The 23,880-nt window shown below is 37.6% G+C and overlaps 1 protein-coding gene and 1 pseudogene across 1 annotated transcript; one reads left to right on the forward strand and one right to left on the reverse strand.

The window, feature by feature from the left end:
* Nucleotides 1–1,125: 1,125 nt before the first annotated feature.
* LOC139729031 (uncharacterized) lies at nucleotides 1,126–9,466 on the forward strand. The gene is made up of 3 exons (XM_071639955.1): nucleotides 1,126–1,441; nucleotides 1,962–2,144; nucleotides 9,305–9,466. Exons 1-3 carry the CDS (start codon nucleotides 1,130–1,132, stop codon nucleotides 9,464–9,466), a joined length of 657 nt encoding a protein of 218 aa, XP_071496056.1. The 5' UTR covers nucleotides 1,126–1,129.
* Nucleotides 9,467–10,022: 556 nt separating this feature from the next.
* Nucleotides 10,023–13,783, reverse strand: LOC139729032 (uncharacterized; annotated as a pseudogene).
* Nucleotides 13,784–23,880: the final 10,097 nt, after the last annotated feature.

Here is a 23,880-nt window from a genome sequence, read left to right on the forward strand (position 1 = left end):
GACAGAACGCCAACATCACCAACTGCCGTCTGTGTTTGCTTAACAATAAGAGGTCAACAAATAGTTCACTAGGGACCACGCACTCGTTCACATGTCCTATCAATAGATCATAATTCGAGTTGAATAGCAGTTGCAATTGTTCTGATTGTATGAAAGAGAGAGATCGTTGACGACCTTTGTACCCTTCGCCTTTTTATCGAATAACGGTCCCCCGCGCGTGTGAGAAACATTGGCCCCTTTTCCACTATCTGCATCAACTCGGCACCTTTGCCGGGTGTTCAGTGTTATTGAATTCCACATTATTTTCATTCATTTGCCTCTCAGAATTCTTCTGTAAGCCTATACGTCTCATTTGATCATGAAGCTAGAACACATTTTTTTTTTGCACCTAATGCAGAGAGACGATCAAATCAATGTGAAGGGCAGGTATATAAATATATGCTCAGATCAACAGGAAAATCAGCGATGGCGAAGAATCAGAAATCTCATGGTAATGTGATTTGTTGCTTTACTAGAGGTAAACGTATGTCACTGCAGGGCGACAGGGCAATGTATGTCGACCCAGATAACACATTGTAGCTCACGTGGCTTTCATGTATCAGCTGCAGACTTCTTACCTTTCATACATCATTAAAAAGTGCATTTATTTCAGTCGTCTGCAAGTGTAGGATTATTTTTTTTTATACTATACAAGTTTTTCTTTCAACGGTGTGCATCTTCCTACTGCTCGTCACCCTCTATTTAATTTGACGGACTTATACGCTGTTTATAACATAAAATATGTCAAATACATCATCATTACTTCATTCACCTTTCTCATCATGTTTCCCCACTACATGTACAGCTCATAATATCCAACGGAAAAAACTGTATCATTCAAAACATGAACTGGTCGCTCCATTGTAATGGGGATTTCCCGGAGCACGTGAACTGATGTATTGATATGATTGGCTGGTAGCTCACTCAGGGCTGAGCGACGCATGATTGATTGACATCCTGTACCTCACCGCGGAGATTTGAAATATACGAGAGCAGTTCGGCCATACGCTGTGAACAGGCTCGTATCCTGGCGAGATTCACTGAGTAATTTGTTTGAAATTCATCGAGGTTTTCCTCTTCAAAATCAACGATGGGGAGAAATGTCGTGGCAGTTTTCTTGGTTGTTTTATTCATTCTGGCAGTGTTAGATGATCACAGCGGGCAATGCATGCCAACGCAAAGGACACAGACCGAAGCTTCGTGCGAGGCCACATGTACGTATTTAGAGGCGTACCGACAAGCAGACTGTGAGGACAGAAAGCTAAGTGAGGTACCCACGGAGTGTAATGCTGCTTCTTACTTGTCGTTACGTCACAATCAGATCGAGAGGATCGAACCGGGAACCTTCGAAAGCTTTTCTGAACTTCAAGTTCTCATCTTGTCAAATAATAGAATCAGACGGGTAAGACAACGTCTACAACTGCATCTGTAACATAAACAGTACTTACCTGCACTGTATAGTTCATTAGAGATGACGGTATAATTCATCATACAACTTCTCACCCTGTGGTTTGCTAATCCAAATTCATTATTCTCTCTCTTTTTTTTTTTTGGCGTTTTTTCTTTTTTAAGGTGGAGACACATTAGATGGTCACTTTGACTTTTAACTAAAAAGCTTACCAGCATACTGAATTATAAATTAATGAATTTCTTTTAGAGGAAAGCGTTTGGATCAACTATAGAAGAGGAAAAGAGTTACCAATTATCTTGAATGGCCTTCAAACTCTGAAGATCTACTGCTGTATGTCAAGGATCATCCTCTTTTTCAGTTGCATGAGAAAAGGAAATGAAAGAGGGTCGATATTTTTTAGGCTCAATTTCAATTTAAGGACATAGTTTGAACAGAAATAACACAGCACCTATATCCACTGATCATAATAATTCTTGTTGTTTTCTTTTTGTTGTGTGTATGTATTATACAGGTGGGAGAAAACGCCTTTCACCACTTGAAGCGTCTGAAACGGCTCGACCTGAGTTTTAACAAACTAAAGGCACTACCAGGCGGCCTGCTTAAAGACTTGATATCTCTAACCTACTTAGACCTATCCGCAAACGCTCTTACTGTTTTAGCGCCCGAAGTTTTCACGCACCTGAGTCAACTTCAAGTACTCATCCTTTATCACAATCAGTTGATTTCTACTGGAAGAGTGCTCCTCCTTCCGCGAATCACAACTCTCGACATATGCAATAATAACTTAACAACACTGGAGAATGCAACGGAGGAGAAACTGAAGAGCCTTCATACATTATATCTCGAGGGCAACCCTTTGGATTGTGATTGTCCACTAGAAAACCTGCGTCGATGGCTCTCTGAGCAACACTCACAGGCTGAACAGGGAACATTCGTCGATAGGCCCACCTGTACTACGCCACCTTCTCTCGCGAAGCAGCCGATACACGCAATACGTGAGGGATTTTGCAAAAATGTAGACTTGAACTTTACCACTGACTCACCAAGGAGCCCAGCAGGATCACTGGATGAAAATAGTAGCATATCATCTAACACAACTGAGCAGAAATTCCGAAGTAATATTAAAGTGAAAGTAATCATTCCAGTGATAATGATAAGTTTGTTTCTATGCGCAGTTGCCGTAGTGTATGAATTATACGCAAAGGAACGAAGATGTTCCTCGAACTCTGAACATGGTTCGACAACATACTATCAAGAAGTTACGGAACCTGAAGACTGTACTCCATCGCCTCCAGAAAGCGTCATTGAGCAAGGAACCAGTGAGACTAATGCTGAGAAAAACTCGGTTGAAAGTAGATCTACTACTGGAACTGCAGAGAAAGTAAAAGAGCTACTACAAATTGAGACTACTCCGCGTAGAAATAAGCTTGACACATCAACTCCAGAAAATGTACCCTCAAGGCCCGAGAAAAATCAACCTGGTTCACACCACAAAATATCAAGCAAAACTTGCAGAAATTTATTTCGACAAAAGAGCCGTATGGCTCGTGAATGACATCGAAGAAACCCTTCGGAAATGGCAATCTGAACCTTTCTCTAACACCATTGCCGTTCTTTTTTTTTTTTACTGATCCACAATACATGTACAATTGTATGCACTGTGTTTTTTGTATATGTATGCTCTGTGGCATGTGTCAAATTTGTACTGCTGATACTAGATGATGTGTTATTTGTTTGTAACATTCTTTTTTTCACAAATTTAGGACGCTGAAACTTCTATGCAATCTGTAAAAAAGAGATGGTTGAAAAGAAAAATAAGTTGTAACTTACGTTTTCTACTCTTCTCATACTTTTGATCTAAAGACTGATAGAAAATCATGAATTAAGTATTTATGTTTGCAGTAGAATAAACATAGACTTTTTTTCGTGGAAGAGGTTCATCTGACTGGTAATTCTCTAATTAAGGCGGAATTTCGTTTGTACACAACCAGATAAAACTATTTACCTTGCGTTAGGTTTCGCCTACTGTCTGTAGGCTTCATCAGACTGGCGTTGACTCGCCGTAGATGGGGTGTCGGCAGTCTCTAGAAAGCTCTGCTCTTGGACTGTAAGACTGCTGACACCCCATCCGGGTTCAGGGTTCCATGAGATAACAAGCAAAAGAAATAATCAAAGTGGGGGGGGGGCGGGGTGAGTGGTGATACCCTATATATTCCTATATATGGGTAAAAAAAAAAAAATGTGTGTGTGTGTGGGGGGGGGGGGGGGGGGAGGGCCCCGAGCCTCCCCCCCCCCCCTTGACTCATGTGACTCATGTAAGATACACATCCAAAAAAAAAAAATAATAATAATGATAATCTTCTTTCAACGTGGAAAACTGTCAGTGCTCTTACTGGAAAGACAGTTAAAGAAATTACCAACTTGTCATCATTGACAATAAGGAAATTACTGATTTTACCACAATTGCCAACTCATTTGATGAACATTTTACAGATATTGGTCCTAGTCTAGCATCTAATATAAATTTATGTAATTCGCATTTTACTGATTATTTACCCAATCCTTGTGAAAGTTCATTATTTCTCACGTCTACCAATGATCATGAAATAATCGATGTAGTGAAAAATCTTAAAACAACTAAATCAAGTGGGCATGATGGTCTTAGTGTTCATTTATTGAAACAAATAATTTTTTACATTGCAAACCCCCTAACTCATGTACTTAATATGTTTCTTTCAACAGGCATTTTTCCGAACTTTTTCAAACTTTCTATTTATTCCTTTTTATAAAAAAAAAAGATGATTCTAAATCATTGAGTAATTATAGGCCAATATCATTATTACCAAGTGTATCTAAAGTTCTTGAAAAAAAAATGTGTATGAAAGGTTACATCGGTTTTTACAAACCAATGATATATATTTTTTAATGATATCCAATCAATTTAGATTTAGAAGCGGATATTCAACTGATTATGCGTACTCTGGAAGTTAAAAGATATTTTATCAGAACGATCCCTGACTATCTTATATAATTCTTTAATTTTAATCTCAAGTTGATTTTCACCGTCAAAGATCTTGCTTCGTCGCTCTTTGTCACTTTTCCTTCTGAAAAATCGAGTTTCTTGCCATCGATAAGTGTGTGGCAATGTCTGTAGCACCTGTATGCGGATTATCAGTATCTGAAAATAAGTATTGCTTGTAAATATCATATATATTTTGTCTCTTCAAACAAAGGACTCACAACACTTCTAAAAACCAAAACTAATACTCTATCGACCTGCTGGAAAATATAATAAATTCTTTTTTATGCTTGAATTTATACATAGTGTATCAAGCAATGTATCTGTTGAGTGTCTTTTTTTTTTGCATGCATGTGTGCTTTTACCATATAACATGAAGGGTACATGTTGGCCTACATGTGCTACAGTAATTGTGTGGTTGCTAACCAAGAACGTTATTATAGTATGACGCTAGACATGTTAATGACAATGATAACAATGACATTCTGCTTTCCATAAATTAACTGTTTTAGAATAAGTTGTACAACTTTAAACAGTTGAATGCATTTTTTTCCAACTCGTAGACTGACAGAAAATCTTGGATTACATATTTATGCTTATAGAGGAAAGATTATGGATATAGGGATGAAAGTGTGATCACTTACCAATGGGTATTTGTGTAATCCCCACTGTACTCCACACTTTTTTGAACTTCTTTCTTACATAATAATTATTTGTGTTTTATACCTCTTGCACAGACACTTCTTTGATCCTCATGAAAGATATATCCAGCTCCTCATGCAACTCAACGTGTAAACATCACAGTGCATCATCCATCCGTTTCTCTTGTCGTCATCCAATAGCTTCCCAGAATAATCCACACATCTTCTTGATCCCTGCTATTCATAATATGTCAGCTTCATCGTGTGTGTTCAGTTTTATCTGAAGCACATTCTTCCTCGCCAACCACTTAGTCTGTTCATCTGTTCATCTGACGTGAATCCTTCTTTTAGTCATTATCATCCATATCCATACCTAGCTGTCATGTAGATCATCTTTTGACTCTTCCTGAGTTTTTTTACGATATCCTTTTTGTCCAAACGCGTATTCCGTTACCACCTTCAGCTTTCCATCATCTCCTGACTATCCCCAAAAAAGGGAGAAGTGTTTAAAGTAGAATAATTACTATGATTAAATATAATAATGAAATATATTACAATTTCATTCCCGATTTCCACTCAAATTTAGAATAAAGTGTATACTATGTTCATACCTTTGTTTAATTACATTTTCCAAGCTTTACTTTGCATGATGTATAATGAAATGTCAAAAGACATGGTTGTACGCAATCAAATAAACGATTAATTGATGGAAACAAATCAAACACTGAGCTCCTAATTTTCAAAGATCTTATGTCGAAAAGGGGAGCGTGTGTTGAAAAGAAAGAGAAAAGCACGGAGATTTACAAAGCGAGAGAGTGAAATTATGTATGGAAATGAATAATTGGATTGAATTCAATTGAACTACAAACTGATATATTGATATTGAATATTCTTACGACAAAATGAACATTCCTCATGCATCTGGTATATAACGCATGATTATTTCATCATCATAATTTGAGATGGAGCGGTGGGAGTAGTGTAATGAGAGAGAGAGAGAGAGTGGGAATGAGACGAGAAATCAAGATGCACAGAACTAAGATATCTATGTTCAAAAAATATATATGTATATATATCTATACATGTATATACATATATATATATATATATTTATATATATATATATATATATATATATATATATATGTGTGTGTGTGTGTGTGTGTGTGTGTGTGTGTATTTGTACATGCCCTTGTTGGCTACACAAGTAAAAATAACCCATCTGGGCCTTTTTATGATTGATGTCATGCTATTACCTGTACTAAAATTCTCGTTTGTTTTGATTGAGTTCAGTCATGTGACTCAAGTTGAATGTGAACTGAATGCAGAGGTACGCATCTTTTCAACCTGAAAAGGGAAACATTAAAATTCACTCTCATTTATAAGAATAGAATATGTGTAGTGGGTTGTATATGTGTACATACGTGTGTATGTCGTATGTTGGCATGCATATAGTTTTTGTGAGAATTGGAGACGAAACAGATACTAAGTAGTCAAGCGTCGAAAAACACACCATGAACCAAAACAGTAAATTTCCAGTAATTCTTAAAAGTCCTGTTTACCTTTGGGAGCAATGATTTAGAAAATGTTCAAGGTATCACATTGGATCCATATGTGTGGGTCTGTCGCATTACAAAACATCCTATTTTGACCACATAAAATGTTGGCAATAAAGCCCAAAATATAAGGAGATATCAGTATTTGTCTCAATAAACCATACAGGAACTGTATACAGTTTTGTTTGGAAACATTTCTATTAAAACTACTGTTCACATTTTGTGTATTTAAAAATACTTAACATCGATTATTCGGATTCAAATTCTTACAGTGATTGCTTCTTTCCCTAATTCACATTTAAGAACTATTTTAAAGCACTAATGCTGGGTTTTTGTTTTATCTGCAAATGGTAAAGTATGCCCTAAAGTGGCCATCTTTTCCTGGTGATTTTTTTTTTCAAAGTCCGGAATGATCCCTTTTGTTCACAAGTTTCAGGCAAAAATAATCATGCATGGCTCCATCTCATTGGTTGATTGTTCCACCAGAAAGAGAGAGAGAGAGAGACTGCTGCAACATGGGTCAGCAGAGGTGACTTTTACAGAAATGTGACCTAAATTCTCTGAAAGCAGAGAGTAGATCGAAGAGTTTAGAATAATACGATATCAGTTAGTAGTGAGTTTACAGCACATACTTATCACCAGTGCTTATGGCAATGATTTCCGCACTTTAACTCGGGTGTGATGTGGCCTTCTTAAAAGTGTTTAATAAGAAATGTAGTAACCAATTCAAGTCTGGATAGATATGTTGTAGGCCCACAATAGTAACTAGAACCGGAATTTGTCAAAACTGACAAATTAGGTGATCCGATCTCTTCGAAAATCAATGATTTGAGTCCTGATCCAAATATTCATGACCATACAGGTTTCATCTGTGTTGACGGGACATTGGCCGTGTGATGTTTGGATTCTCATTTAGAAAAGGGAGTGAGACCTGGCATCTTTGGTACCGAATTCCGTATACACTAACGGAAATACAGAATGAAGTATATTTGACCTTTGACCTCACTTTGCACACCCAAGATGGCGTCTAAGCAAAAAGTGATTATTTTATGAAATGATTCTTGTAACATGGTCTTTGCGTGTGCAAAATATGGGAAAGATGGGACATGTATTCACCAAGATACAGGATGAAACATTTATGACCTTTGACCCTAATTTACATACCCAAGATGGTGTCCGATCAAGTAGTTGTTATTTTATGAAATAATGTACCTGACATGTACTAAACATGTGTAAATTATGGGATTGATAGCCATTGTTGTTGTTCATCTATTGCACAGAAAGTAGTAGAAAGAAAGAAAAATAAAGAAAAATTATGCTATTTTATAGAAATTTGAATGAGAAGCATAAAAAAATCAGAAAAAGATAAAGTAAGGAAAGGGAGATTAAGATTAGCTAAAGAAAAAGAAGAAAAAAGTGTTTAAAAAATTTAAAAAAATATTGGCAGGAGTGAGCCTCGAACCAGGGACCTTAGGATTACGAGTCGGATGCGCTACGCAATGACCTATTTCATTCTCCATAGGCCCTATGTATTAAGCAAAATGACGCTGCATCGAAGCCTCGTGCCATTTTCAACCAAGTTTTTCGACGTGATGCCGACATCGTATGAAAAAATGAAGGGCACACTTACGATAGCCCAAGTCTCAGCTACAACATACTAAAATCTGGGAGAAATTCACCGAAGCATAAGTGAGCTAGAGCTCGAAAAAGACAGTCATGTCAATTTTCACTGCCAGAAAAACTGCTCTCCCATAGAGATAACACGTAAACCGGTCAAATTTGACAATATTACTTTCAATCCATTTTTACGAGGTGATGCCGTCCTCCAATGAAAATGTTGTAAATATATTAATGAAAGATAATTTAATAAGCTACAATATACTGAAATTTGAGTGTAAATTGGCAAAGGATAGGTGAGATACGCTCGAGTGAACTTGAAATTTGATGACGTCATTTTGAAAATTTACTTTTTTTACTTTATTAAGAAATTTGATATCTTTTAATCATTTTGCCAGCATTGCCAACCCATGAAATAACATATCCAACTCATCAGCTTTCAGAATATGTAAAGAAAATGGGAGGTTACCGTCCATCCTGACGAGTAAAATAGAAAATTTAAATGAGAACTTACCTGTTTGAAATTTAAATTGTATTTTATGAGGAAGGCGAAGGAAGAGACTACGATGCATAAAGAGTAATAATAGGAGAGCCCGCACGCGCGTCCAGCAATATTAGTAGCTCCGAAAAATGTGAATACCAATACCAGCAGTCATCCTACTGCTATTGAGAACTACCCGAGATTATGAAGAAGGGTGGGAGAGGAGGGACTGTAGTCTCTTCCTTCGCCTTCCTCATAAAATACAATTTAAATTTCAAACAGGTAAGTTCTCATTTAAATTTTCTATTTTATTTCGGAAGTCTCGAAAGAGACTACGATGCATAAAGAGTAATAATAGGAGACTTTGAAGCTGGTAGTCACATTTTTTGGCCACACAGAACTGTGCCAATGACCATAATTACCACAAGGGGTACAATGTATGGCTTTACCTTTTACGATAATACTGCATGGCTGAAAACCCTATTCTCATTCCTGAGGGGTTTCGCGTAATATGTTTGAAATGTCTTCTCGTTACTCCAGCCTGCCTGTGCCAAAATCTCATGTACAGGCAGATCTTTCCTCTGGGCAGCAGACGCTGAGGCTGCTCTCGTGGAGTGTGCCGAGAACATGCTGGTGTCAATCCCAGCTTCTGTCATAACTGTCTTAATCCATCGTGACAAAGTTTGGGTAGAAACCCTGTGATACGGTTTACAAAAACTTATTAACAGATACTTTTGGTCCTTCCTAATGATCTGAGTCCTTCTCAGATACTCTCGAAGGTATCGTACAATGCAAACTCGTCTGTCTGGAGGGTACGCTCTTAGGTTAACGACTTGGCCTGTATTACCAGGTCTGTGGTGCTTTAACAAGTCATCAATGACGAAATTGACAGAGTTGTCTTTGAATGTCATCTTGTCTATTCTCAAAGCATTCAATGTCTGCACCCGCTGTGCTGAGAGAAGCGCTAATAACATTGTCACTTTCAACGTTAGCTCTTTCAAACCCAATTCGCCTGCAGGTGATTTCCTCCTCAGATAGTTGAGGACAGTTCTAACGTCCCACACCTCCGTGTAGCGTGGTCTGGGGGGTCGTAAGTGAAAGACTCCCTTCACAAATCTAGTTATTAGAGGATGAGTGCTTATGGAAAACGAACTGTCTGTGAGTGTCAGAAAAGAAGCCAGTGCACTTCTAGCAGAGTTTATAGTACCGTAGCTGGCTCCCTTAGGGAACAAGTCGGAAAGAAATTCTAGAGCCCATTCCGATGAGGTCTGGAGATAGTTAATGTTGTTGGCAGTGCAGAAAACTTTCCATTTGCTGATGAAGCTATGATATTGCTGTCGTGTAGATTTCCTCCAAGAAGCTACGATGACCTTGACGGTCCCTGCACTCAATCCCTGCGACCTGAAGGGTTGGCTGAAAGCCTGCAACAGAGCAAATCCAAATGTTTGAGTAAGGGGTGGGGCATAAAAGACACAGGTTGAACAAGAAGTTGTGCATGTCTACATAGGACAAGTGGTTTTTCAGTCAGCATGTCCTGAAGTGCTGGGAACCATAATTGTGTAGGCCAGTTTGGTACTATTAACAACCCTGTGGCTTTATCTGCCCTTATCTTTTGCAGACATTTAGGGATAAGGCAGAAGGGAGGGAAAGCATAGAACCATAATGGACCCCAATCCACTGTAAATGCATCTACATTCTCTGCCGAAGGATCAGGCTGCCAAGTGATATACCTGGGTAGCTGTGCATTAAGTCTGGAAGCGAAAAGATCGATTTCAGGGAGGCCGAAATGTTCTACCACTTCAGTAAATTGGGCTTTGTTAAGCATCCACTCTGTTCGATTATTAAACTTCCTTGACATGAAGTCTGCTGTGGTATTGAGCCGTCCTGGCAAGTAGGCGGCTGTGATCCAAATCTGTCTTTCAATACACCATTCCCAAATATCATGTGCCAAATTGTTGCATTCCTGGGATCTGAAGCCCCCCATATTGTTGATATATGAGACTGCAGTTGTATTATCCATTCTAATGAGAACATGAACATTTCTCAGGTTAGAGCAAAAGGACTTCAATGCCAATCCTGCTGCAAGGGTTTCTAGATAATTTATCTCATTGTTAACAGCCTTTTCTCTTTCCACTTCATTCCATCGTCCCCCTATGTTTGTGCACATGTCTGTTGCTCCCCAACCAGACCCACTCGCATCAGTGCGCAATTCTATTGTATGCCTGGGTCTGTCGATAGGATTACAGGTGTACTGTATGTGATCAATCCACCACTTAAGTTCCTGTTTGGCTCTACTAGACAAGCTCATTTTCCTATCAAAATGACCTTTATTGGCCTTCAATGCCAAAATCTTCTCTTTTTCCAAGATTTTGTAGTAGAGGGGCCCATATTGGGCTGCAGGAAAGGTAGCAATCAGTTTCCCTATTACTCTAGCCACTTCTCGGATAGAGGATTCTGTGGCATGCAACAGACTTGTGCACTCAGCAGTGATATCTTCCTTCTTAGATTCAGGAAGAGTAACTGTCATGTTCACAGAGTTAAGGACAAATCCCAAAAAGGTGATTTCTTTAGTGGGTTTTAACACTGATTTAGTCTGATGGACAAGAAACACCAAGTCTTCGAGGAGATCAGTCGTAGCATCGACTGCTCTTTGAGTGCTAGCCTCACTCTTCCCAATAATGATAGTATCATCAAGGTATCCCACTACCATGTGACCTGCTCTTCTCAGATGAGCAAAAACTGGTTTGAGAAGCTTTGTGAACAAACGCGGTGCTGTACTAAGCCCGTTTGGCAGTGCGCAATATTGCCAAAGTTTGCCCTGCCACACAAATCGCAGGTATTTCCTATCCTGCGGATCAACTGGTACTGAATAGTAAGCATCCTGAAGGTCGACTGAGGCTAGCAAGCAATCTGGTGTAATAAATTGCGTTGCTGTATGGATGGAATCCATTTTGAAATGCTGATAGACTAGGCTTTTGTTCAACTCTGAGAGGTCAAGAATGACCCGAAGGCTGCCATTCTTCTTAGGGCGGGTAAAAATGTTCGAGATGAACTCCCCCACTTCATGTGAACAAGGTTCAATAACATTCTTGGCTGCCAGTGAATCAATTTCAGCTTGGATATTGGCCAAATCTTCATTCTTTACTTTGAACTGAACCAAAGGATTAACCCTTTCAGGTGGAAAACATTCAGGCTTGAATTCAAGTTTATAGCCATTCACAGCTTGTAGTACTGTGGGATCTGAAGTTAACTTCTCCCAATTACATGCATGAAGCCTCAGTCGACCTCCAACTGGATGGTCATTTACACATGAAGTGGTAGGTCTAGATTCTATAGATCTAGTAAATTGAGGAGTAGATCTAGAATACCGTTCTTCTAGATAAGGTAGAAATGCATCATGGTCAGTTACTGACATGTCAAATGAGCAATATGTTGAATCTATATCTCCTACCTCTTCAGAGGCGGGCTGTTGGGTTACTTGTTGTGGGGAGTCTTGCTTCTGGCCTGTGGATGAGCTCTGCTCTGTGGCCGTTGCTGTGGGGGAGGTCGCGACTTCCCCTGGTAGCGCTGGTCTAAAAAAGGACGATTTGCCGTTCCATGCACGAAGCGTGAGGCTGCAGCGCTACGCGAGCCCGTCCAGCCCGCATCGCGAGCCTGCCGGCGAGCTCCGCTGTTGAAGGGCCGTCTGTACGGATGGAAAGAGCCGCTCGGACGAGAAGTATGTTTCTGCTGGGTCCTCATGACCCCAGCAGAGGCCTTCTGTTGTTCTTTTAGATCTTTCATCTGTCTTGTGAGATCATCACCAAACAACAGCTGCGTGACTGGTGTAGAAGGCTTACAGAGATGCACGTATTCCGAGTTGATGTCCGGCTTAATCAGCTCCTTTCGCACGCAATTCAGTTCAAAGTGCGCATTACTCAATAGAGCAAGTGCGTCTTGCTGAGACTCGGAGATATCTCGCGCGTCGAGAGAGCGAAGAAGAGCCCCAATACCGCGAGTCAGACATTTCTGCACTCTCTGTAGTTTCAAATCACGATTACGCGTGACGGACTGCAAGTGTTCCCAAATGGGAGCGTTCACTTTAGGTGTATCGAGGTGGGGGCAGTTGCTCGGTGGGGGTATTTTTCAACCGTTTCCTCAATGGCTTTATCTTCTAGTTTGTTGCCAATAAAGTAGTTCACCGATTTTGCGATTTCCTCGTCAACTGCCTCCCCAATCCCGAGGGGGATAGCATACTTGGCTGCCAACTGTGGTAGCTGTGCAGCAGGGGGAACCTCTTCCACCCCTTCGTCAAAATCGAACGGTCCATCACGCTCTGCGTCTTCAGACGTAGACGTATCAAAATCGTCCCCAACAAAATGGCGGACGTTAGTAGGCAAGCGGGAAAATTCCTCCGCTGTAGATTTCGATGTAGACGCGCCTGTATGTACCACAGCAGCACGGCTAGTGGTTTTATCATGCGATTGGGGAAGGTGTTTCACCACTTCGGCGAGGAGATTTTCAAGTTTGTCTAGACGAGAACTAACGTCCCCGGAGGTAGACGCCCGATCCTCGGAAGGGGCTTTTGATACCGTATGAGGAGCTTTTTTGGGAATTTTCTTCATCGTCTTCTTCCCTGAATCTTGAGCCTTTCCGATGCTCACATTCTTCTGTACGTGCGCCGTACCGGCATCGCCGGAGGGAGGCGCTGGTGGTGGTAACTCTGACTTCGTGGCACAGACCTCCTGTCCACGTGTAGCACGTAAAGCGAAGGATGGATCGTGCTGCTCTTTCGAGCTCATATTTATCGAACCACCGTAACGTTTAGGCTCGAAAGATGCGTCAAAACACTTCTCAGTAGGTTCCGGATGACCGGCGAAGCAAAATTTCTCGCGAGAAGGAAAATTCCGGCGATGAATTTATGGAAAAATTTCAAACCGCGGAGCTATGCAGGAGAACCTCCTGTCGGCTGGAACGAACGCGAACGTATTGCTGGACGCGCGTGCGGGCTCTCCTATTATTACTCTTTATGCATCGTAGTCTCTTTCGAGACTTCCGAAATAAAATCGGATTTAAAATTGGCGTTTTTTTGGCATCGTTGCACTGTATATCGCCATTGACGCGCGCGCGGAATTTCAACTTTGACGGGCCCGTATGACGTCATATTGAGTCGGATTGACTTGAAACTTGGTAGAAATATTCCTTGACATTTTAGGCATCCGATAAGTGTAAAAAAGCGGGAAATTTTCTTTGCATATGAGCTGTGTGTGCGTATATGTGCGCGCGCGTACGCGTCCGTCCAATTTTTTCAATTTTTCAAAAAATGCTCTAAATGGTCTGAAACGTGTGCAAAAAAAAATTGAGCTCGATTTGAGCATACAAATATTTCAACGCGCGCGTACGCGCACGTTTCAAGAGAAAATATGAATTTCGAGAATATGAGTAAAATGCGCATAACTTGAAATGTATGTGACGTAAATTTCATTGCAAAATTCCATTCCATTAATGAGATATGAATGAAAATGTGTTTTCATATAATGACGTCATAGTGACGTCACGGTCGACTGATCACTATGATTTTACTTGATCTGTCGTCTTTGGGACATGATACATATATGGTATAAGTTTGACATTGAAAGGCAATGCACTTTCTGAGCTAACCGCTGCACAAATTTTGCCCAGAAATAAAGAAGAACTAGACCCGGAATTTGTCAAGACTGACAAATTAGGTGATCCGATTTTTTTTAAATCAATGATTCGAGTTTTCACCTGAGATTAGGGACATTGATCGTGTGATGTTTGGATTCTCATTTTGAAAAGGGAGTTAGACCTGCCATCTTGGGTACCGAATTCCGCATACACTATCAAAGATGCAGAATGAAGTATATTTGACCTTTGACCCCACTTTGCACCCCGAAGATGGCATCTGAGCAAAAAGTGGTTATTTTGTGAAATGATTCTTGTAACATGGTCTTTGCGTGTGCAAAATATGGGAAAGATAAGACATGTATTCACCAAGATACAGGATGAAACATTTATGACCTTTGACCCTAATTTACATACCCAAGATGGTGTCTGATCAAGTAGTTGTTATTTTATGAAATAATGTACGTAACATTAAATAAACATGTGCAAAATATGGGGTTGATAGGGGCTATTTTTCTTGAGTTATTGCAAAGAAAATTGGAAAAAGAAAGAAATATGAAAATACATCGAAGATAACCTTTAATTTCAACCACGTTTTTGGACGTGATTCCGACACCATATGAAAAACAAAGGGAACACGTACGATAGCGCAAAGTCTCAGCTACAACATAATATTAAAATCTGGGAGAAATTCACCGAAGGGTAAGTGAGCTAGTGCTCGATAAAGACAATCATGTCAATTTTCACATCTAGAAAATTCCCTCCCATAGAGGTAGCACGTCATAACGAAGATAAAGGAAGAAGTACATATGACCTTTGACCCCGATCTGCACAGACAAGATGTCATCTGAGCAAAAAGTGATTATTTTGTGAAATGATCCTTGTTATACGGTCTTTACGTGTGCAAAATATGGGGAAGATAGAACATGTATTCACCAAGATACAGGATGAAACATTTATGACCTTTGACCCTAATTTACATACCCAAGATGGCGTCTGATGAAGTAGTTGTTATTTTATGAAATAATGTACGTGACATGAACTAAACATGTGCAAAATATGGTGGTGATAAAGTATGTTTTTCTTGAGTTATTGCAAAGAAAGTTGGAAAAATAAAGAAATATGGATATACATCGAAGATAGGCTTTGATTTCAACCAAGTTTTTGGACGTGATCCCGATACCGTATGAAAACATGAAGGTGCACGATAGCCCAAAGTCTCAGCTACAACATATTAAAATCTTAGAGAAATTCACCGAAGCATAGGTGAGCTAGTGCTCGAAAAAGATAGTCATGTCAATTTTCATGTCCAGAAAAACCGCACTCCCATTAAGATAACACGTAAACTGGTCAAATTTGACAAGATTACTTTCAATCCAATATTACGAGGTGATGCCGTCACCTAATCAAAATGTTGTTATCATATTAATGAAAGAACATTTAGTAAGCTACAACATACTGAAATCTGGGTGAAAATGGGCAGAGGATAAGTGAGATACGCTCGAGTGAACTTGTAATTTGATGACGTCATTTTGAAAATTTACTTTTTTTACTTTATTAAGAAATTTGATATCTTATAATCATTTTTCCAGCATCGTCAACCCATGAAATGACATGTACAACTCATCAGCTTTCAGAATATGTAAAGAAAATGAAGGGCCACCGTCCATCCTGACGAGTAAAATCGGATTTAAAATTGGCGGTTTTTCGGCATTGTTGCACTGTATATCGCCATTGACGCGCGCGCGGAATTTCAACTTTGACGGGCCCGTATGACGTCATATTGAGTCGGATTGACTTGAAACTTGGTAGACGTATTCCCTGACATTTCAGGCAGGCGATAAGTGTGAAAAAACGGGAAATTTCTATTGCATATGAGCTGTGCGTGCGTATATGCGCTCGCGCGTACGCGTCCGTAAAATTTTTTCAATTTTTCAAAAAATGCTCTAAATGGTCTGAAACGTGTGCAAAAAAAAATTTGAGCTCGATTTGAGCATACAAATATTTCAACGCGCGCGTACGCGCACGTTTTAAGATATAGATGAATTTTGAGAATATGAGTAGAATGCGCTTGACTTGAAATATATGTGACGTAAATTTCATTGAAAAATTCCATTCCATTAATGAGATATGATTGAGAATGTGTTTTCATATAATAACGTCATAGTGACTTCACGGTCGACTGATCACTTTGATTTTAGTTTGATTGCCGTCTTTGGGAGACGATACATATATGGTATAAGTTTGAAAGTGATAGAAAGAGGACTTTCGGAACTAATCGATGCACAACTTTTGGGGAGAAATAAGAAGAAAAAGAAGAAGAAGAAGAAGAAGAAGAAAGAATCCGTACAAAAACAGAAGGTGATCCGAGAGGATACTCGGATCACCTAATAAAAGCAGTAAACTTCGAAGCGCTCCCAAGCCCTTCTACATTTAATTATTCATGTGTAAAGGTAGTGCCAGGGCACTCCGGTGGTCTAGTGGTTATGACGCTGGTCTAGTAATCCAGAGGTCGTTGGTTCGAATCCCGCTTGGGCTGCCTGTGATTTTTTTTTTCCCAGCAGCCTACAAACTGCACACTGCAGTTGCGTGCGTTACTACGGATGGAGACAAATTAATAATCTATTATTTTAATATACAATGTTTGACATCCTTTTTGCAATCACTTTCTTTAATTGTAAATTTAGAGACATAATGAATTATTATTAAAAGAAATCATATTTCTGTATTCTGTTGTGAGTTTGCATGGGAACATACACGTATCATAATTTACAGTTTTAGTTGAATAAAGAACATCTTATAACAGAACTGTCTAGTGATGGTTGAATAATTATGTCAATTTGTTATAAGTCCTATCAGTTACATGGATTGCATGTTCCCATGTTTATAAGAATCATACGTGACACATTCAGAGTGGGTTGAAGACAACAAAATAATAAATAAAAGAATAAAGGAGAATAGAACTTAATCGGATTACAGCATCATCTAATATTGCCAATGTGCACTTAGAAATCTATCAAGATTTATCACAAGGTTATGATTACCACACAAAACCTTCAAGATTTATTATCATGAAATACATACCAATGAACACTTAAAAAAATCTAACATTCCATATCCACGTGAAGCTTTCCTTGATATAAATGTCTCTCTGTAGTGTTATCAAAGTGTAGCAAAATTGTAATTACGACATCACAGAATGGAAGGCATTGTTTTCACCTTCAATCATAGAATCTCCTTTCATGTTTCCACTTTACAATCACATTTCACTGTAGATATACCGTCCTTATGTTGTCGCCCTTCATCCCAATTTCTCCCTTCTATCCTATCTGTAGATTGTCCTCTTTCCTAAGCCATTGTATTCACATTTCTTGATGATCAGCACGATGCTGTACTTTTTTTTTCTTCTCTGAAACAGTCCAGCTCTTCGCTACTGCATGGCATCAGTCATCTGAAAGAAAAGACAGAAATTAAAAACTTTCGATTAAAATCAAACATCATGATACAAGATACAACTTTCATTTTGAGAAAAAGAAATCAGCCAACTAAACTGTAGTTGTAATTATTTTGCTCTATTTATATCAAACATAAAACAAAATGGTATACAGGATCAAAGAATGTCAAAAAAATATTGCTGTTCGTCTTTGATGCATATTCAAATTGTCTCGCCTTTTACATATTTCAATGATGCAAGATCTTATGTCCAGCACTTAGTAAGTCTCATGTAGAAATTAAATTATTATTCACATGAATAAATCTACATGTCCTTGTAAACAAGGCATTGCTTTGAAAAAGCTGAATATTACTAACTGCATTTGGGAAACAGTCTACGACAATCAAACTTGGTTATTATCAAACTTTAACGTCTTAATTAGACCTAGACTCTACATTACCATTGTATTCACATCTGTTGATGATGTACACAACCTTGTACTTTTCCTTTTCTTTTCTGAGACAGTCCAGTTCTTCGCTACTACATGGCACCAGTCATCTGAAAGAAAAGAAAGAAATTAAGAACTTTTGATTAAAATCAAACATCATGGTACAAGATACAACTTTAATTTTGAGAAGGAAAAAAAAATCAGCCAACAAAACTGAAGTTGAAATTATTTTGCTCTATTTATATCAAACATAAAACAAAATGGTAGGCCTATGCAGGATCAAAGAATGTCAAAAAATGCTGCTGTTCTTCTTTGATGCATATAAATTCAAATTGTCTCGTCATTTACACATTTTACTGATGCAAGATATTATGTTTAGCACTTAGTAAGTCTCATGTAGAAATTGAATTATCATTCACATGAATATAAATCTACATGTACTTGTAAACAAGGCATTGCATTGAAATAGCTGAATATTACTACATGTACCTGCGTTTGGGAAACAGTCTATGACAATCAAACCTGTTTTCCTATCAGAGACTGTAACATCTTAATTAGACCTAGACTCTACATTATCATTCAGCTTTTAAGGTATTAACCATTCACCTATAAAACACTGGCATTGTCATGTGCATCATATTTCTTTGATACTGCACATATTTTCATGAAGTCTGTGCAAGAATGCACATGAAACACGTCTGCTGTTTGGTATTTATGAAAAAAAAAAATCACCAACCCGGAATTCCTTGGCCTTAGGAATAACACGTGGCGAGTTAGTAGGAATTGACGTTAAAATAGAATAAGAATAGATCTACTAAATAGGCCTTTGCCTCATGAATGTCTGGTCTAATTATAGACTAAGTGAAGTCTAGACCTTTCACTTTTAAGTTACACAGAATTCATATTACTTAGATCTAGACTACATCTAGATCTAGACATCTAATACTATTAGATCTTGGCAACTTTAGTCTTTGTGACACGAAATTAACACGTCACGGATGATATTGCGGCGATATCCAACAGGATGACAGTACCACTATTACCGAATCAGTAAGTTCAGTTCAGTTCAGTTCAGTTCAGTTTTTATTTCTGCATTTCAAAATCAATACAAATCAACAAATCAACAAGATACTTACATAGTCATTTACACAGCTAATATTCGTAACGTTTGGATCTTACATACATTTTCTTTTTTTTTTTCAAGAACGAATATCATATATGAAAGGAAGCAATAGGAAATGATAAAAATGAAATGCAGGGGACCATCATCATAAGCTAAGCTTGACGAGGATGATGGCCCCAGGTAAAGAGATACATAAAGAAAATCTTGCCACTCACTGAGTGGGGGGTAATTGTGCAATGGGCTCAACGAAGAGATACATAAAGAAAATCTTGCCACTCACTGAGTGGGAAGTAATTGTGCGAAGGGCGTGCGGTGCAGTGCGGTGTGCATTGTGTTGGGATGAATCTTGGTTTGTACGTTGAGTGTTATTTTGTGTATCAGTGTGATGAGGTGAATGTTACTTCAGTTATGGCCGTGAACTCATTGTTTAGGGTGTTTGTTGACCAGGTGGTATGAATATTTATGTGTCAGAAGTATACTGGATTATGAGGGTGTTTTTTAGTTCTCGTTTGAAAATGTTCAACGACGTACGTTGTTTTAAATTAGGGGGTAAAGAATTCCAAATATCTGGTCCATTGTGCTTTAATGATTTTTGAGCTAAAATGATTCTGGGGTTTTCGAGATGGTAATCGGACGACTGACGTGTTGGATATGAATGAACGGTGAAATTTGGAGTGAAGAAGCCATCAAAAATTTTTGGAAGACAATTAAATGTATATTTATACATAAAAACAGCAGTTTGAAAGGTGTGAAGATCCTCAATTTTCAATGTTTTTAGTTGACGAAATAGGGGATTGGATGGGGATAAGTAACGGGAATTGGTAATCAAACGTACAGCACGTTTTTGGAGAGTAAAAATTGGATTAATTTTAGTTGAGCCACAGTTTCCCCAAGCGATATTGCAGTATGTGATATGTGGTAAGATCAATGCATTGTATAGAATAGTCAGGGAATTTTGAGAAATGAAGTTTTTCAGTCGATATAAAATTCCTACAGTTCTTGAGACAGACGTGTGGATATTATGAATGTGATCGTTCCAAGTTAAACTCGAGTCAATTGTGATTCCTAAGAATTTAGTAAATCTTACTTCAGTTAAAGATAATCCATCAATATTGATATTATAACTGCTGTTAATGTTCTGTGAAGCAGTAGGTTTGAAACGTATAAAATTTGTTTTAGAGACATTAAGGGATAATTTATTACATATAAACCATCGGGAGACTTTGTCTATTTCCGTGTTCAGAGTATTAAACAGTGTTTCAAGGTTCTCATGGGAGTAAAAAATATTAGTATCATCCGCAAAAAGTATAAATTTAAGAGTTTTTGATGTATTTATTATATCATTAATATATACAAGGAACAGTAGGGGGCCAAGAATTGATCCCTGGGGAACACCACATACAATATTAGAATTCGGAGATTTAGATGACTTAAATAGTACATATTGCTTTCTGTTGGATAAATAATCAATAATCCAAGAAAGTGCTAAACCACGAATACCATATCTTTTTAATTTGTAAATTAATATATCATGATCTATGGTATCAAAAGCCTTTGATAAATCCATGAAAATTCCTATAAAATGTTTTTTATTTGCAAAAGATTCAGTAATCTTATCTAACAATTGAATTATAGCTAAATCGGTGGAATGGCCCTTTCTAAATCCAAACTGATTAGGTATAAGTAGGTCATTTACATGAAGAAAAATGTACAGGCGTTTATGAATAATTTTTTCCAGAATTTTAGAAATACTAGGTAATAACGATATTGGTCTATAATTTGTTAAAAGAGAAGGGTCGTCTTTTCTTTTGAAAATTGGAACTACTTTCGCAATTTTTAATGAGTTTGGGCATATTCCAGAAGACAGTGAAAGATTGAAAATGTAAGATAAAGGTGTGGTTATTTGTTTGATGATTTTCTTCAGTATATAAACACTTATTTCATCATGGCCACTAGATCTACTTGGCTTTAATCTGTTAACAATCTCCAGTATTTCTTCCTCATCTGTTGGGGTAAAGAAAAGGGATTTGTCGCAGTTTGGTGGAAGAAATTCAGTAAAGTTTGAATGAACATGTTTGTTTTTTATTTTTGAAGCTAATTGGGGACCAATATTTACGAAGTATGAGTTAAAAGCATCAGATATTTCATCAGGGTTTATGAGTTCTTTGTTGTCATTATAAAAAACGGACGATGTTTCCTTATTATTTTTACCTGTTATTTCATATATAGTTTCCCATAAACCATTTACGTTATCCTTTTGATTATCAAACTTATCAGAATAATACATTTTACGAGAAATACGAATCAAATTACTGAGTATATTTCTATACTTTTTGTAATCTGTAAAATGTTTTGTATTGTGGGTAGTAATCGCCAGTTTATACAATTTATTACGGGTTTTTATTGAATTGATGATTCCCTTTGTAATCCAGGGATGTTTGTTCTTTCTGCGTGTTTTTTTCTTAACTAAAGGAATGTTTTTTCGATAATAATATAAAAGTTTATCTAGGAAAATATCATAAGCTTTATCGGCGTTATTTTGAAGATACACTTCTTGCCATTCTTCCTTCACTAAATCAAGATTAAGTAATTCAATATTCTCGTCTGATTCTTTTCTGTACATTATCGGCCTGGGTTTTGAAATACTTTTGACATTTTCAGAATAACGAAGAATAATGAATATCGGTAAATGATCAGATATATCATAATATAAAATACCATTAATGAATTTATTTACAGAAAAGTTATTAGAAAAAATATTATCCAACAAGGTTTTAGATGTTTGGGATATTCTTGTTGGGTTATCAATATGGGAATGGAAAGCATATGAAAAAAGAATAGTTTTTAATTTTACCGCTAAAGTATCTATTTTCGTCATATCAATATTATAGTCGCCCATAATATAAATTTCCTTATTTTCTTGTGTAATCGTGTTGAGGCATTCATCAAAATTTTCTAAAAACATTTCGGTTTTATGATTTGGTGGCCTGTATATAACACCAATTATCTTATTTTTCATTTTATCATTAATGATTTCCACAAACAGGCTTTCACAACCTTCAATATCAATATCAGTTCTTATTTTTACTCGCAATTCGTTATATATATATATAGGGCTACCCCTCCCCCTCTACCTCTCTTACGATCAGAGCGAAATATTTTATATCTATCAAGGCTAAACAAATTTGGAGACGTGTGCCCTAGCCAAGTTTCAGTTATACCGATTGCGGAAAAGGGAAAATTTTGTAAAGAAAGAAGAAGTAGTTCAAATGAATCAAAATTTTTGTTTAAGCTTCTAGCATTCCAGTGGAATAAGCTAAAATCTTTAATGGGGTTATAATTAGTGTCATCATTCCTATTTGTGGAATTACTACGGGAATTATTAACATGACTTGCAGTGGAATCAAGTGAAGATTTGAACATATTATTGAAATCCGAAATAGTGTAGTATTTACTGTGATTACTTATGATACCCTGGTCAGGATGATCGTTGTTATGAGTCATGAGGATTTGAGTGCAAAGTTGAGAATGGTTGTTCTGGGGCCATGTATTTTGTGTAGTACGTTGCAATGTCTGTGCGTGAATGTAAATGTGAGTGTGTGCATGTGTGGGGGTGTGCAGTGCATGTGCGTTGATAATAACAATAATGATACCGATACATTTTTACGTTATACAATAGAACAAATGTTACATCATATAGTCTCGCTAAATTTATGTCTACAAAAGTAAATGGAATCCTCCTACACTTAACGTTGGTGAGGTAAATTCGTATGCGTAATATGAAATAACAATGATTATAAAAGAAGACAAGGCGCTTCTATGGTAATAACAGAAATATAATAACTCCAATAATAGCATACGAACGAGGTGTTCTAACAGTTAAGGTAAAAAAATTAGATTGGTTGTTTTACAGAGTCATACTGACAAGCCCCTTCGAACGTCTATGCATTTACGTAGAGATAGTTTGTGAAGGTGAGACATGAAAGAGGAATGTACATCTGGAGAAAAATTCTTGTGTCAAACTACAATGAAAGGGTTCACAAGTTTACAAGAGTGCAAACGGAACATTCTTGAGTGATTTATAACTGTGCACGGACACAGTCTTGACAAAAATAAAAAAATTTTATGTTATACAATAGAATAAATTTTACATCATATAATCTCGCTAAATTTATGTCTACAAAAGTAAATGGAATCCTCCTACACTTAACGTTGGTGAGGTAAATTCGTATGCGTAATATGAAATAACAATGATTATAAAAGAAGACAAGGCGCTTATATGGTAATAACAGAAATATAATTACTCCAATAATAGCATACGAACGAGGTGTTCTAACAGTTAAGGTAAAAAAATTGATTGGTTGTTTAACAGAGTCATGCTGACAAGCCCCTTCGAACGTCTATGCATTTACGTATTAGAGATAGTTTGTGAAGGTGAGACATGAAGGAGGAATGTACATCTGGAGGAAAATTCTTGTGTCAAACTA

The sequence above is a fragment of the Diadema antillarum genome, unplaced genomic scaffold (assembly GCF_040938485.1).
Source record: "Diadema antillarum isolate AM-2024a unplaced genomic scaffold, OU_Dant_1.0 seq00000216_RagTag, whole genome shotgun sequence".
Taxonomy (NCBI): Eukaryota; Metazoa; Echinodermata; class Echinoidea; order Diadematoida; family Diadematidae; genus Diadema; species Diadema antillarum.